The sequence below is a fragment of the Leucoraja erinacea genome, chromosome 22, assembly GCF_028641065.1.
Source record: "Leucoraja erinacea ecotype New England chromosome 22, Leri_hhj_1, whole genome shotgun sequence".
Classification (NCBI taxonomy): Eukaryota; Metazoa; Chordata; class Chondrichthyes; order Rajiformes; family Rajidae; genus Leucoraja; species Leucoraja erinaceus.
This window is the reverse complement of record NC_073398.1, coordinates 28,506,793-28,524,405: the sequence shown is the minus strand read 5'-3', so window position 1 is coordinate 28,524,405 and position 17,613 is coordinate 28,506,793. Positions and strand designations below refer to the sequence as shown.

General features: G+C 39.7%; 1 protein-coding gene across 7 annotated transcripts in view; it reads right to left on the bottom strand.

Annotated features, from left to right (window-relative positions):
• ahcyl2b (adenosylhomocysteinase like 2b) overlaps window positions 1-17,613 on the bottom strand; it is a 60,921-nt gene that overhangs the window by 32,445 nt on the left and 10,863 nt on the right. For 4 of the 7 annotated variants that reach the window (XM_055653331.1, XM_055653334.1, XM_055653329.1 and 1 more), the window contains exon 2: window positions 393-504. In XM_055653331.1, the coding sequence (XP_055509306.1) occupies window positions 393-504 (112 nt within the window). The remainder of the gene's footprint in view (window positions 1-392; window positions 505-17,613) is intronic. The other 3 variants (XM_055653335.1, XM_055653333.1, XM_055653330.1) reach the window with 1 other exon arrangement.

Sequence of the window (17,613 nt, the reverse complement as noted above, 5' to 3'; positions counted from 1 at the left end):
TCAAAAATAACTCACATTTCCCAATTGTTTCAGGAAATATGCAAGACTGTGCAGGTCTTTACATCTCTAGAAAGTGAATGATACATCAACTTTCATGCATTAACAGAGGCAGGCAGTACAAATTTAAGAAGCATCACCCTTGATGTGGCATTGAGAAATTTCACCAGAGTACCACATGCAGTTCTGTTCATTGAGGTACTGAATGATGATTACTGGTCAAGAGCATACATAAGCAAACAATAATGAAAACTTTGGGCTTGACAAATGAGTAATGGGTTTTGGGTATTTGAAGCTGGGGATCTGATGAGAAAGTGGGGTTCATGAGTTTGCGCAATTCATTCATTTTCACATGTATGTATCGGAAGTCTTAATGATATCTTCTAATTGCCTACCTGAGCTGTAGCTGTCCGTAGAGGATTGCGAGATTGATCGAGAAAGCGAGCGACGACCTATTTTGGTTGGACGTTTGTTGAATTCTTGTTTCTGGTCAGCAAACTGGATCTGCTTTTTTGAAGAAAAATGAAGAGTACTAACTCTAGATTGATTTAAAAATATGGGTTCAGCATTTCCCCCAAAATTTTAACAATCCATACCTTGGCACCAAGAATGCACTGCGATTTCTGGATAGATGCAAGATCTGGGCAGCTTTTCCAAACCATTGCAGGGGGAGGGCATAACAAAAGAAGTTCAGGCTAATTTGCTACAGAAGACAGCATTGTAATTTAAAATAATCCCCTTCTACTATTTCCTATCTACTCTGGTTACATTACAGCATTCAGAGTTGCAAGAACAATATTTTCTTGTCTTACCCACCAGCAAATAAACTAAGAAATCACAAAAGGCACTATTGATGTTGTGGGCAAATCAAACAGAACCAATGAAATGTCACTAAATTAAACATTTGATACAGAATTTGTCAAATTATTTAAAGGGAATTGCATATCCCCTTTTAAGTTCATGAGGGGGCCTTGACCCGACGTCTTATGCAGCAGTGACACAGCCTTGATATGGATTATTTTTCAAGTGTGCAGCAACTTAAAAAGCAGCAAGGTGACGATTATAAATTATAATTTGGTACAGCTGATGGCACTCTCTCATACAATCACGTTAGAATGCTATAAGTTTAAGCCTCACTTATTTATTCAAGTGCATAATAAAGACTAAGGTGGCGCGACACCTTGAGAGAGGCACCGTTCTTCAAATGAGCTGTTTGATCACATGGGGCGATCAAATAAGATAAAGGTGTATTAAACAAGTAAACACATTTGAGAATATAATTGAATCAACTGATCTGTTGACGACATAAACAAACATTGGACGTGGTTATTGAAATGAGATTCTAGCCTGGTACAGCGAGATGGATATGTGCCATATTCTGCCTGGTACTCACAGATACCAAAACAAATCACTGGCTTTCTTGGTTTGCATTTTAACAGTAAACCAGTGCGGTTCTAATGATCCAAATAAATAATGAAATTTGATGGCTACAATTAAAGCTTAATATTGAATTCCAAATAAATTGATTTCTAATTATTCCAATCATGAAGAATGGAATAAAAATCCAAACCTTCATTATAAAGGCAACTATATTAAAATCATTAAGAGTATTATGACATTACTTTGCAATTCACCGCATTTTGAAATAGATATTCATATCTATCCATCTATATAGTTTGATTAATTACGCCAGCACAACAGTAATAGTTGGCATATCTAATTATCAAATTAGGGTGAAATTTATAATACATTTTGAAATAAACAATCAGAAAATATCACACAAAATGTAAAGATTAGAATGTTTAATATATTCTATACTTAAGATGTTGGCCAAATAATGAGTAGCATTTGGGCATAAATTATGCTTAAGACAATGTATCTTCTGCACATTATTAATCAGGACCAAAAATTAAAATCCATAGTCTAAAGCTAAAATCAAAATGTTTCTGGGCCAAAAAGTTAGAAATTGTGGCAGAAATGATTTCTCCACCACAATAAAACACATAGGTTGAAGATGCCATAATTCCTGACAACGCCGTTACGAACATGTTCCAAAGCGATCACCCTAAATCATCCATCAACCCATCCGAGCAATTCCAGCAACCCTGCAATATCTCTTTATACCTGTGCGGAGGTTGGGCTCGCTGTCACATCATTCCTCGTTTGTTGTTGTTGAACATTTCTGCGGATAGTTCTGACCAACACTCTCTGCCACGCAAAGACGCACTCAGTTCCCACAAGTGCAGTTTTTAAAACTGACCACACTGTTTTCGGGACTTGGATTAGGTCAGCTTTTCACAAAATGAACTCCCAGAAGAATAAACAAAGCTTATCTGCAAAGAATTAATGAGCCAATTGTTCAGCTGTTAAATGGTTTTCAGTCTAAACAACTAATGACATTGTGCCATCAGCAGCTATAAGATCTTAATTGGAAGGAAAGGTGCAACATGATCAGTTGTGTAGTCATCAACTCAATCATTCTGGCTCAAATGTATTTGTTTGATAATATTTGTTTTTAAAAATAAATTAACGAGTTTGTGAAAAATTTGTGAAAAAAAGTGGCAAAAATTTACCAACAAAATATCTTAGATATCAGAAAGGATTCTTCCATATTAATTAGTCTTGTCATGACCTATGGGACTACAAAGCTGGCCAACTCAAGAGTGCATACACCTTTAAGCTATTTGGATAACGTTGATGTGGAAACTGAAAGTTGATAAATTTAAGGTTCAAACCAGTGTCAGATTGGTTAATCAGATCAGTTCCCTCCTTTATTGTTCTCCAAGTGTCAAACGTATGAACAGAACGTGTACATATGACAATAAACTCAACTAGACGCAAGGTGAATTTCTATTTGGAGCAACTTTCAGTGTTTGAAGATAGAGATTCAATCAAAAGCTGGGGATTCATTGGGCAATAGTAATGCCAGTATACTTGAGAGTGCCTCATAACATGCACTCAAGATGATGGAGATACCACCAATTGTTGCTCTGCAAAATCTTTCAAAAAATCATTCACAGTCAGCTAATATAAACACCATCTCCCATGCCAATATCCCCAATACTGAAGCCTGAATTATGCTGTCAACTCTGTTGGACAGACCACACCATATGAAACCAGATACCCAAAGTAAGGAGTTTGTCTAAGGAAGAGATTACCATTGGAACAGAATCACATTCACAAAGTCTCCTTGAAAAAGCTGCACCATCCACTGACTTCTTGAAATCTCTGGCCCATGACCACTCAAAGCTGAGGAAGAACATTTGGAATTGCACTAAGAGCCTAAAGCCCTTGCATTGGAGTACATAGAAGTCCAACATACATTGTGCACTTCCACTATGTTATAGAAACTAGGTGCAGGGGGAGGCCATTCGGCCCTTCAAGCCAGCACCGCCATTCATTGTGATCATGGCTGATCGTCTCCTATCAATAACCCGTGCCTGCCTTCTCCCCATATCGCTTGACTCCACTAGCCCCTAGAGCTCTATCTAACTCTCTCTTAAATCCATCCAGTGACCTGGCCTCCACTGCCCTCTGTGGCAGGGAATTCCATAAATTCACAAATTTATGGAATTTCTGGGTGAAAAAGTTTTTTCTCACTTCAGTCTTAAATGACCTCCCCTTTATTGTAAGACAGTGGCCCCTGGTTCTGGACTCGCCCAACATTGGGAACATTTTTCCTGCATCTAGCTTGTCCAGTCACAGTGCTCATCGACCCACCCTGTCAGGCACTACCTGCTGCAGTAGCTGCGGTTCCGAATGGGTCTCAGACTCCTCGGGCATCACTTTATTTAAAGCCATTCTTGTTTCCGAGGGATGCAGCATTAACTTATACCACAACCTGGTTATTTCAGGCCAATTGAGCCATTACCAGAAAGATCAAAATACAGTGTACAAGTAAGAAAAATAATTGAAGTGAAGAATCAATTTCACTGAAAAGCCAGGGTATTCTAAAGTTAAATAATTACTTGATAATCTATAAAACAGAAATTAAAAAATATGAACACTTTATGCAAAAAGAAATTGGTGCAATAATCAGCCCATTGAGAATGGGAGTCCAACATACTTCAGCCTACAAGGGAAAATAATCACTCCATTTAAAAGTGGTTCTCTATTTTATCTTGTGAAATAGGTAACCAATGAAGAAATTGCCAACATTTGTAAGAAGAATGTACTAATTGGTAGAAATTTTCTTCCACAAAGTATAATTTCTCTTTAATAACTAGTTTAATATTTGGAGGGAAAAATTGCATCAGTTTCTTATCGTCAAAACAAACTGGACTGGAAAACTGAGTCGCGCAAATCCTCAGAAAATAATGCATCTTTTGTTAAGAGGAGAGGATTAGATTTCTGTAGTCACATTGTGCATTTTTAGAATAAATAGTGGCAAGGATGCAGGGGATAAAAGTGTATAAAACACAAACCAAGATTTGCTCTTTCCTGAAGATGCACATCTTTAAGGGAGCGTGGGTCCACAGCAGTAACAGCCATCCTTATCCTCAGCTATCCGCCCCACACTTCAGACATGCACACCAACAAACTATTCAAAAACAAGAGGGCAATACAGCTGAATTGGACAAGCAGTATTCCAGCTGGCATCTGTGCATTAGTGAATGAGGATGAATTAGTTTGATAAGTGATGAACCAGTTGATGTCAACATGTGCAGCAGAGTTTAGAGATTAGGCCTTTGTTGTGGGCCCATTAAAGTATATATATATATATACTGCAGAGACTTAACATGATTTATATGGTGGTTGGCAGAGATGAGGATTGGGCTGGGGGAGAAATTAGTTTGTCTATTGACTTACTTTTGCCAGTTTACAGTTGAGCTACTGTTCAAATATATGAAAACCAAAATACTGCTGTGGATTATACGGAAACACTAGTATTAAAAAAAGATAAAGTATAATGTCAGAGTTCTGGATCAATAGCTTTCAACCACTATGTGTTATTGCTGTTATCATGATCAAAATATTTCCAAGTCACAATCACAGTCAACTAAATACTTTAAAGAAAGATGTGCATCAAAAATGTATGGTAAAATTCAGATGTGAAAATTTCGGCACCTGTATAAGTCAATTGGTCTGACACACAAGTAATTACAGGCAAGTAACATTGAACATCCAATCTCTATAGCTAATCCTCATACAAAAGTCAAAGCCATCAGGGGGCTTACGATGGACAAACCAGCATGAGCATCTCCTAGAAATTCCATCTCCAGAAAAGATGATTCCCTTGTAACAAATTCACAACCAGACTTCTCAAAAACCAATGATAGAACCGCAGAACCTGCTGTACTTTCAGGAATTACCATGACAGTTTGGAAGGTGGCCAATGGTTGTGTTGAAAGAAATTTCAAGATGCCTTGAACTTTAATATTGGAATGTGTAACTACTGAATATTTTATACTACTCAATGAAGAAAATTATGTTGAGTTCATCTCATCACTTGCTTAATATAATTTCACTTAATAGAAGTGTATTTACTTGACACACCCGAGAAGAGGTCTCCCAAAAGAGTAAGAGTCAATAATTATCAACTGCAGGAGAGCTCTCCCCCACTTTCAGTCTGAAGAAGGGTCCCGACTCAAAATGCCACGTATCCATTTTCTCCAGAGATGCTGCCTGACCCACTGAGATACTCCAGCACTTTGTGTCTATCTTCAATAATGTTACCAGTTATGTTACCTTGCTATGCAACAGTACATGTTCCCCTGTAATGCAACCATATAAGATGCATGACAAGACCTTAGAAAACATGGGCAACTTCCAGAACGCCAGAGCCATCCTTCAAAGGAAGACATTGATGATAACATTTACTACCATCTTCAGGTCACTATCATAGGTTTTGGCCATCTAAGGATTAAAGAAAGGTTAAAACATCAACACCAAACTCATGGTCAACAAAGCAGCAGCGATCCCTGTCCCCCTTTATTCTTCTGAGATGTGGACGACTTACAGCCGGCACCTCAATGCACCACCAACACTATTCCTACACAACCTTTCAAATTCATCAGCAGGATAAGCAAACCCACGAATCAGTGTATTTTCCCAAGATGCAATTAGAAGCACCGAGGCCCTAGTTACACCCAATCAGCTCCAACGGGCAGGCTTCTTTGTCCGATAAAGACATACTATTGAACTCTAAAATGGCAAGGGAATGCCACGAGAACAAAAATAAGTTGTGGAAGTCAAAAACCTGCATATGCAAGAAATTTGAAAAGTTAAGGTTTCAGTTCAATGGATGTTCTCAAAGTCTCCTTAAAAAAATGCAACAGCCTCAACGACTCCCAGGCATTCTGGATGGCATTGTGTATCTGGGTCCATTCACGAGGAATACACACAACCCAATGCAAGTGGTGGAAGGAGCACACCATAACCCGACAACCCACTTGCCAACAACATCAAGCACCTGCAGACACTTCCGTGGAAGAATCGATGGCCCTACATTGCTGTTACAACCAGCTCTACAAAAGTGGAGTGGAAGCAAGGGACTGTTTACAAAGCGGTAATAACACCGACCCAAAATTCCATATTAGAGTTTCAAGTGTTGAATGCCAATTCCAGAGAGAATAATAATGGATTGCTGTGTTTGTACTCAAAACCATGGACTGGGAAAGAAAACAGAATTTAGACCGAGAATAATTGGTCACAATACCCTGGCCTTTGCTGATAGTTTTTGCTCTTGCAAGCTAATAAAAAGGTTCATTAACATGAGCACGAATACCCTTCTGTACAATCTAAAAATAATCAATATGCATCCGTGAATGGTGTACTTTTTAATCAATAAACATTACTTGGTGTCACCATTTATGATTGCATTTTTGCATCAATATTGCTATAGATCCTTTACCTTCACCGACACTGGTGAGAAAGGCAAGGCAGCGCCTTTACCACCTCAGGCAGCTGAGGAAATTCAGAGTCTCTCTGAGGATCCTTCAATCCTTCTACTCAGGTGCTGTAGAAAGTATCCTGACCGGAAACATCTCGGATCTGCTTTGGCAATAGCTTTGCCCAGGACAGGAAGGCTCTGCAGAGAGTAGTGCTTTCGGCCGACCGGACCATGGGAACTACACTCTCCCCCCCCCCCCCCCCCCCCCCCCCGCAGGACCTATACACTAGGAGGTGCAGATCCAGAGCCAGCAAGATCATGAAGGACACCTATCACACCAGCAACGGACTGTTCCAGCTGCTATGGTCAGGCAAGCGCCTCCGCTGACACGTTGCGAAAACAGAGAGGATGAGACAGAGTTTCCTCCCACCGGCCATCAGGACTGTAAACTCTGATCTCTCTGGGGTGTAATTACTGTTGTGTCTTTTAAAAAAAAATGTAAATACTTGTTCTGTTCTGGTGTTCTGTTGTTTTGCACAATCCCTCAGGCATTGCCACTTTCATTTCACTGTACATCTTGTATGTGTATGTGACAAATAAACTCGACTTGACAAGGTTGCAGTTCCAGCCGCTCCATCATTGGCAGTGTTGCACCAACAGCTACATTTTCCCAGAACTTGTGGCAGCTCTGATTTTGAATTTAATTTCCTTTTCTGGCCCTCTCCCAGCTGCCTGCCATACCTACATATTTAGCCATGCCTCAACCAACTAGTTATTTTGCCTCTTTTCTACACCCTTCTTTATAATTTTTGTTGTCTGTTCACTTCACATCTCAAAACATGTAATTTGGTCATAATCACGTTGCTATTTTTAGACGGTTGCTGTGTGCAAATCAGTTGCCACATTAACTACGTTACAAGTGACTGTACATCAAAAGCACATCACTCCCTGTAACATCCCAAGGTCATGAAAGGCATGGAATAAATCTATTCCTTTACAATTGAGTGGATTGTTTTTCAATAAAAGCCATACAGATGTGATGGGTTAAATTAAATCCTTCAGAGGTAGAATATATTGTAATGACCACTAAAACGTGACAGAATGTTGGCTAAATGTGATTTTCTTATGGTTGAATAAATGCAGATTACATATGCCAATACATTGGGCATTGAATTTGTGATCTTATGAAATTTCCATACTTTCCCAATAAACCCTGAGTGATCATACATTGTCATTCGTTTGTTGCTGCCCCGAATTCCTTTCAAAGACCTTTTGTTTTAAAAAAATGTCCTGTATTCAAGTGATATCCTTTTGCATTACATCACAAATTTGAAGAATATTACTATATTTTCTTTATTGTTTTAATTACTGCATTGAGTTTTTATTTTTATGTACAGTATGTATCTCACCCATGCTTAAAGCCAGAAGCATGCAATGGGAGGACCACAGTCTGCGACTCCAACTCAGCCTATGGTTCCCTTGATTCCTTTGATTGTTTCGTATCATCATGGAGCTTTTTCACAATAATTACTTGGCAGAGTGGACATATATCAAGAGCCTCGAAAATTAGAAAAGACCACTGGGCATGAGCAGCAAATAATGATAAATCAGCCCATTCAGTGACTCTCATGTGCATCTACTCCCCTCTATATTAAATTAGATTTTTACCATGCTCAAAGATGTACTCAGCAGGTTTTTCTGTTCGACTATGCTTTCCACCACTCCGTGATTAATTTATTTAAATCTTTCCTTACTTCCTTATACTAGAATTAGTCACTTAAACTTTACAGTTGAGCCTTTAGATTTTCAAAAGGAAATCAAGCATTTGACACATTAGGCACCTTTCTGAAAGTCCTTCAATTGCAAAATACTTTTCTCCAATTTAGTCAACACCCCAAAACCTTTTGTCGTCCTTTTTTCCACTTGGATTCAAGCTCTTTCCTATTTTCAACAATCCATTATGTTTGATTCATTACTGCACGCTGGCATCATTGGTAAAGCCAACAGTTATTGTACAACAGAGGCACAAGGAACCGTTGGAATCTTGAGCAAAACTGTGCTGGAAGAATCCGAGGATCTTTGTGTAACTATTATTTCTCTCAAGTGGTGATGGGCCCATTGGTGAAGATACTCCCACAATGGTTTAATAAGGAGTGCCACAAGGCTTTGCCTGTATTACCAGATACACTAACAAAAAATACAGGAAGAATTAACCAGTAAAATTTACTTTTTATTGATTACTGTAATCTGCAAAAGTCAATAGGATGAGCATTTCTAGGGAAAATAATGTAATTCCTCATAAAATAGACAAGAGCTATTAAATCATAGTGATATTTTACCTTTGCAGCTTCCTTTTTCAAATTTCTGAACACTCATACTTTGGTCCACTGCAGTTCAATGATCAAATCCAGAGATTGATTTGTTTTGCATGGTCTGTTGCATAAATGGGCATGCCTGCAATTTGAGATTAGGTAGGCAGAAGAAAATGCCCATCAAAAAATGAAGTGAGAAGTTAGAGTGGAAGACCAAAGATCCAGGGACTGGCTCAGATGTTCCAAACTATTGTGGCATTGTCCCTATATTGCAGAAATTCTAATTTAAATTGGTCCTTTGAACTCCAGTTAAGCCTAGCAGTGATGAAGAAATGGCAACATATTTTAAGTCAGGGCTACGTGCAATTCAGAGGGGAGCCTGCAGATTATGGTGGTGACATCTATGTACCTACAACCTTTAATCACCAAGGATGAATTTGCAGATTAGAAGGTATTGTTTGAGTAGCTTTATTCAGTAACAACAGTATATTGTATAGATAGGATATTAGCATGCCAACGTGTCAGTGCAATAGGGAGTGAATACTTGTACTGGTGCTTTTGTTGTGGAATTAAGCAACACTCAAATATGAATATGTACAAGAATAAAATAAAAATGTCCTACCAACTGTAATCCCTGTAAACCCTATTACTCTATAGTTTCTCCACTGCATGCCAATTTTTTGTTTAAAAATATGCAAAATATGATGGGCTAAAAAATGCTGAGATACAAAGAGATCTAGTATCTAAAGCATAAAACACTAGCATGGAGCAATATGAGCAATTATGAAAGCTTATGGAACATTCAACTTCGTTGCTAATGTTGGGATTACAAAACTAGTAAAGTTTTGATGCAACTTTACAGGGCTCTTGCGAGACTGCACCTTGGAGCACTACATAGTTTCCATGTGCAAGGATTAATATGCACAGAGATAGTTCACTATGCTGTTTCTTGGAATAAAAGAGGGCGAGGTAGGAAGAACAATTCAGTTGAAGCATCGAGTGTAGAAGAATGAGTAATCTTACTGAAACATTGCGAATTGAGGGGGTTTGACAGAATTTCTGTTGTGAGGACGATGTTTCCTAAGGAAGGGATATCGAGAACTAGAGGATAGTTACTGAACAAAAGGATCACCCATTTCAGCTGAAAAGGTGAAGAGAAATTTATTATTTGAAAAAAGCTGTGAATCTGCAATTCATCATCTCACCTCTCTGGGGTAAAAAGGATGGGCAGCGAGGTTGCTGTCTATATTCAAGGTGGAGAGTGAGATTTGAATTCCAAAAAATCAAGGGGAGTGAATAGGTAAAGTAATGGAGGTCATGATTTTAATGAATGGCAGTACAAGCCTGGGACCAACTTGTCTACTATCATTTTTAATGTAATTAAAAACATTTCCACAAGAGCCACTTTATATTAATGAATGCCAATTTGCACTGTCGATTAACGCCTATAAACATCTCCTTCTAACAGGTAAATTTATGACAGCTTTACCATTTCCTCTCACACCAGACAAAATGTTACAAAATAAATTGTATTTATCTGCTGATTATAACCCCAAGACATTCCCGCTAGTTATTTTAAAACATTATTTTTTGTTATAACTTAGAGAAACCTGGAAGCAAATCTGCACCCAGAAATATCTGAGAAATATTATAACCAGACTGTTGAAAATTGAAAGGACATCAACCTGAAATGTTGATAATTTCTCTCTCCAGAGGCTGCATGACCCATGTACATCGAATTTCCCACATTTTATTTGTAATGAGCAGACAATCTGTTGTAGGAATTTGGATTGAAAGTGAAAGTTGACGAAAATAAATCCTTCCTTGCTCTTCTTCATAGTGAAAAGCTTGGATAGAGTGGATGTGGAGAGGATGTGCCCACTAATGGGCGAGTCTAGGATTAGAGGTCATAGCCTCAGAATTAAACAATGTTCTTTTAGGAAGAAGATGAAGAGAAATGTCTTTAGTCAGAGGGTGGTGAATCTGTGGAATTATTCGCCACAGTAGGCTGCAGAGGCTAAGTCAGTGGATATTTTTTAAGGCAGATTATTTTTTTAGGTAGATTCTTGATTAGTACATGTATCAGAGGTTATGGGGAGAAGGCAGGAGAATGGGGTTAGGAGGGAGAGATAGATCAGCCATGATTGAATGGCAGAGTAAATTTGATGGGCCGAATGGCCTATTTCTCCTATCCCTGAAAACTGCTCTGTTGGAGTGTTTACACTGATCTGAACCAGTGGACAGGATCTGGTAGGGGTCCCATTCCAAGTGGCAATACCTTTAATAATACATTAAATTGTTCTTTCCATGAGAGATAAAGACATTGACTCCTCCACAGGTAACAAAGGCATGGATATCACCAAGGCTATGTAGCCAATAGCCAATACTATGTAGCCAATCAACTATGTAGCCAATATACCTCCTGACATAAGAATGCCGGATCAAGTTCTCAAAGTATTAACATGCAATAAACAGATTTAAAACTTTAACTTCTGAAAAAAAAGAAATAATAGTAGCCAAAAAACATTCACTGAAACTTCCAAGCAGAAATAGGTTTTGAAATCACACAATTCAAATCTGTAAACAAAGCCCGCTCTCTATCAGAACAGCATAGAGCTACTTGAGACAATTGAGCTAGAAAGTGATTAGTGCATTAATATGACAATGATTAGATCCTCCATGTGTGGACATAAATAGATATACTTAAAAAAAAAAGTGATAAAGCCCCAGGCTGACCTGGTCAGAACGTGGAACGTAAATCAGCAGATCTAGAGGTCCAAGCATAGAGCTTTTGTACGGAAGTGTCAACCTACATATTTTTGTTCAAGTATATAGAAGGAGCCTCAAATCAAGACCAAACTTAGGTTGCCGTTAACTGAAATGCAGTTCACACTTAAATGATACTCTGCGATACTAATTTAAATAGAATTCCATATCAATTCAAACACCTGGCTAACAACCCAGAGGCATTAGTTCAAATCCCGCAATGACAGAAGTGGAATTTGAATATCATTAAATGTCACATTATTTAATTAAAATACCTCCAATCATAATCACTGTGAAAGTCTAACGTAATTGGGCCACAGTACGTGTTCAGACTCACGGCAGCAGTCAGCTCTGAATAACAGATCATTCAATGATATGAAAATTCTGCACTATACAGCAATTGCACACGACAAACTCATTCCCAGCCCAAACAGATTACAAAATGATCAGGGAACAGTTTTGCAGAGCAATCAAGCACGACACAGAATCATATCCGACAGTCAATCACAATTCACGGGTAAAGCTTATACCACAGGGAGACATTGACACGGTGCGAGTGGTAACCATGGGTTTTTCCCGTGTTGACACCAGATCTAATGTATTCGTAAAAACAAGGAACAACCAATCACAACCTACCATCGCCCTTGAACTGATCAATTATTGAACCAAACTTAGAATGAAACAGCAAGGAGCAATGCAGCAGAATGCAATATTCTTGAATAGCAAAGTATGATTTGCAGCACAATCACTAGCAAAACCAATTGGATCTTGAAGGACAGAATCATAATTGCCAGACTGGGTTTGCAGCAGGTAGTAAGTGAACCAATGAGGCATAAAACTTGCCCTCTTCAATTTACCTGTTGCAGATGCATCCATTTATGAAAGTGTAATAGGCCTAATGAAGAGGGCTTGTCCCACTTCGGCAATTTTTCAGTGGACTGCCGGCAACGTTCAAGTTGCCGGCAGTCGCCTGAAAAAACAGTAACTGGAATGGCGACTGTCGGACTGGAACACACACACACACACATCGCTTCCTTCATAACCCGTTATGCAGGCGGGGACGGGGGGGGGGACGGGGGGGGGGGGGGGGGGGGGGGAGCACTGTCTAAAAAATTCACATGGTGCAAAGCCAAGGTGAAACAGACACAAACTGTGGTGATCAGGAAGGTTGGCGCTGTAAAATGACAGCTAAAGCAGTGTACGGTAAGTCCTTTAAAAGGGTGGGGAGGGGGGGGAGAAAGAAGGAGTGGAGACAACTTTTAAGAGGCCAGAGATACACGGCTGTGAAGCTCGGCGGACATTTAACATTACTGGTCGGTTATCCTTGGTTCTGAAAACTACTGCTTACCTTTTTTCCCCCCAATGAGCCAATGAAATTCACGGTCAGCACCGGCTACAACCTACGAGAACCCCTGACCTCCTGGCAACTCATTAGGACCTCATGGCGACCCACCTACTGCACGAGAATTCTCGCTACTCTCCATGGCGGCTTCATTCTAGTTGCCGCTAATTTTTCAACATGTTGAAAAATTCACAGCGACCTTCAACTAGTTCCCAGAATGCAGGAACTCCTCAAGACCATGAAGGCGACTACCCAGCAACCACCCGCGAACATATGGCGGCTGCATAGTTGCCTGCAGTCGCCTAAGTGGGACAGGCCCATTAATCACATTCTGCACGACTTCAGTTACGCTAAATGCAACAGACACAGAACAGAAAATGAAAAGAAACGAAGAAAGCACAAATTCTGGAAATAGTCAATTAAAACAGAACGGCACTGGAAACTTTCAATGTCAGGCTCACATGTGGAAAGAGAAAGTCTGGCGTGTCCAGGAGCTTCCATTTGCGCTGGGAAAGCGAGGAAATGTGTTTGCTCCAAACTGCAGAGGATATTACAGAGGATATTGAAGAAGGGTTTTGGCCCAAAACGTTGCCTATTTCCTTCGCTCCATAGATGCTGCTGCACCCGCTGAGTTTCTCCAGCTTTTTTGTGTACCGAGGATATTGAAGAATGGATAGAAGAGGGAATATCTCTGAGAGGGCAAAGCCCAAGTTGCCAATGTGATCCTTCTGCTTGATAGGTTACCAAGCACCGTTAGAGAGATGAAAAATAAACAAACAAAAAGTATGCACACAGAAATGTAGGTCAGAGCTGTTGCTGAGACTTGAAAACAAAAGATAGACACAGGAAAGGCACAGCAGACCGGGCAGTGTCTATGGAGAAAGAAACAAAACATTTAATGTTCCAGATAAATAACAATCCAATAGAACCAACTAGTTCTCAAACAAATAAAAAGGCACGTTCTGCGTAATTTTTGAACGTGATACGAGTCCATAGCTTTTTCCCCTCTATTTATCCCAGTGTTATCATTGGGATTTCTGCAATATCATCCAGCAGGAAAGTATTGGTTTAAATTATTTTCAATTTCATGGTTACCCATTGTTAATAGCTCTTCAGTTTAATCCTCCAGGGGTCCTGTTCTTACCTTACCTCTTGCTTTTTTAATGTCTATAGAAGATCTTGTTGTTTGTTTTATTATTTGCTCATTGTCACTGAATTAATTTTCTCCCTCCTTATTAGTTTTTTTGCTCATGACAGAAAGATAGGTAGAAAAGTTGATATTTAGATTAAATAATTTAGTAAAGATCAGGAAAATATAATATAATGTAGGAAAATGTGAAATTGTCCATGCTGTCAGGAAAAAAAATCTAAATGGCAAGAGATTTCAGAGCTCTGACGCAGACGGATCCGATTAGAAAAGCTTACAATATTGTGTTGTGCTGCAGCAAGCAAGAATTTCATTGTCCTATCTGGGACACATGACAATAAACTCTCTTGACTTGACATAATGTTATAATTTATTACAAGGAAAATTGAAAGTAAAAATAGGGAGGTCGTTTCAATAATGTAAAATACTACAACACTCCATCTCCTTCTCCATGAATGGATGCAAATCTATTGGATGCAGTTCAGACAAGTTTCACCAGACTAATCACTGGAATGGGTAAAATTGCTACTTAAAAAAGTTTGGCAAGACTCAGCTTGTATATATTAGCATTTAGAAGAACGAGAAACAACTAGATTCTGAAGGATCTTAATGGTCTCTCTTCTGGGAGAATCTAGATCTAAAGGTTCAACCATTTAAGACAGGGGAACTACCCCCCCCCCCTCCCCCCCCCCCCCCCCCCAGGTTGATAATCTTTGGAATTCTCTTTGTCAAAGGACATGAAAGCAGATTCTTTGAATATCAGCAAGGCAGGGGTAGATACATTCTAGATAAGCCAGAGGGTGAAAGATAACCTCAACTGCATTCCTGCTCATCTGCAATGGTAAACAAATCAGTCATTATCTCTTTAGTGGTGGAGCAGGCTTGAAGGGCCTACATCTTGTCCTAATTTATATGTTCATATACACGTTTGTAAAAAGAATTGCCCAAGGTATGCAAGTTTGCACCTTGTGAAAAGGAAAGGGTAGAAACAGTAAATAACAAGTTGCTGAAAGGGTGCGCAACAGCATGGGGAGGGACAGAATGACAGTTATAGTGGGTGAAAGACTGTTCCAGCCTAGGGTGAGAGATTGGAGATTTACTTGCTTGCCCACACAATTTGAGGGGGTTTATTAAATTCAGCTTCAAGAAGCCAGTTATAATATCTACATGTGCTTATTAATGTGGCATTTATTTGAAGTTACCCGTTCAATAGATCAGGTGTGGTTTTCAGTCAAACTGAAGGGGAAGACTGGTTAATTTGCAGGTCTCACTTTTCCAGCTAAATCCTGGCCAATTTTCTATGTTTCACAATTAGTAAACGTAATCACATCTGAAGCCCCACCGCTCATGTCCAAAATGAATCAGATCTGTTTTTGCTCATCACCCGCGAGGTTGCTATGATATATTGGCATCTATTCCACAACACACTGATCTTAGAATTCACACGTGTACACTGCAATCCATTCACAGCCTCACAGCTTCCTCTAGTCAGCTGTGCGTGTTTTGCTTTCTCCGAACTCAGTGATGAATTTGTTCTCGGAACTTTATTCAGGTGTTGTCAGGCACGTCATAAAGTTACACAACACAGATAAGAAATTACTCCATGGCAAGTTGAATCAATTCACATCCATTTATACATTCCAGATATACTTCACTGCCCTGCAACACCACTTCCATGGAACTATGAACGTACTTCTCGATCTTACTGTTCCACACTCCCCGGGGCTAAAATAAGCCAGGACTGACATAGTTGCCAGGATTTGTGGGCCCGAGCTATAGTGAGAGGTTGGGCAGGCTAGGATTCTATTCCTTGGAGTGCAGGAGGCAGAGGGGTAAGCTTATAGAGCTGTATAAAATCACGAGGGGAATATATAGGGTGAATGCAGAGTCGTATGCAGAATAGAGAAAACAAGAACCAGAGGACACATGTTTACAGTGAGAAGGAAGATTTAAAATGTTAATTTGCCGTTTAACATCACAAGCAACATCTTTTAGGCAAATGTCAAAACAAGGGACCAAAGGTGCTAATTTACAACAAAGGGAGCCCGGCTGCAAGGAAAACCCAGAGGGGGAAGGGGGGGGGGGGGGGGGGGGGGGGATTCGGAATAGGCTGAAAGCCCAAGCCTTTCGTCACCCTCTGCCCAGCATTCTTCTGGCGAATGTCCAGTCCCTGGAAAACAAGCTGGATGACCTCAGGGCGAGGATCAGATTCCAGCGGGACGCAAGCGGAATTTGTGCCTGGAAGGTCATGTTTGACTAATCTTCTTGAATTTTTTGAAGAGGTTACTAGGGAAAATGACGAGGGTAAAGCAGTGGATGTTGTCTATATGGACTTTAGTAACGCCTTTGACAAGGTTCCTCATGGAAGGTTGGTTAAGAAGGTTCAACTGTTGGGTATAAATGCAGGAATAGCAAGATGGATTCAACAGTGGCTGAATGGGAGAAGCCAGAGGGTAATGGTGGATGGCTGTTTATCGGGTTGGAGGCAGGTGACTAGTGGGGTGCCTCAGGGATCTGTGTGGGTCCTTTGTTGTTTGTCATCTACATCAATGATCTGGATGAAGATGTGGTAAATTGGATTAGTAAGTATGCAGATGATACCAAGATAGGGGGTGTTGTGGATAATGAAGAGGATTTCCAAAGTCTACAGAGTGATTTAGGCCATTTGGAAAAATGGGCTGAAAGATGGCAGATGGAGTTTAATGCTGATAAATGTGAGGTGCTACACCTTGGCAGGACAAATCAAAATAGGACGTACATGGTAAATGGTAGGGAATTGAAGAATACAGTTGAACAGAGGGATCTGGGTATAACCGTGCATAGTTCCTTGAAGGTGGAATCTCATATAGATAGGGTGGTAAAGAAAGCTTTTGGTATGCTAGTCTTTATAAATCAGAGCATTGAGTATAGAAGCTGGGATGTAATGTTAAAATTGTACAAGGCATTGGTGAGACCAAATCTGGAGTATGGTGTACAATTTTGGGTCGCCCAATTATAGGAAGGATGTCAACAAAATAGAGAGAGTACAGAGGAGATTTACTAGAATGTTGCCTGGGGTTTCAACAACTAAGTTACAGAGAAAGGTTGAATAAGTTAGGTTTTTATTCTCTGGAGCGCAGGTTAAGGGGGGGGACTTGATAGATGTCTTTAAAATGATGAGAGGGATAGACAGAGTTGATGTGGACAAGCTTTTCCCTTTGAGAATAGGGAAGATTCA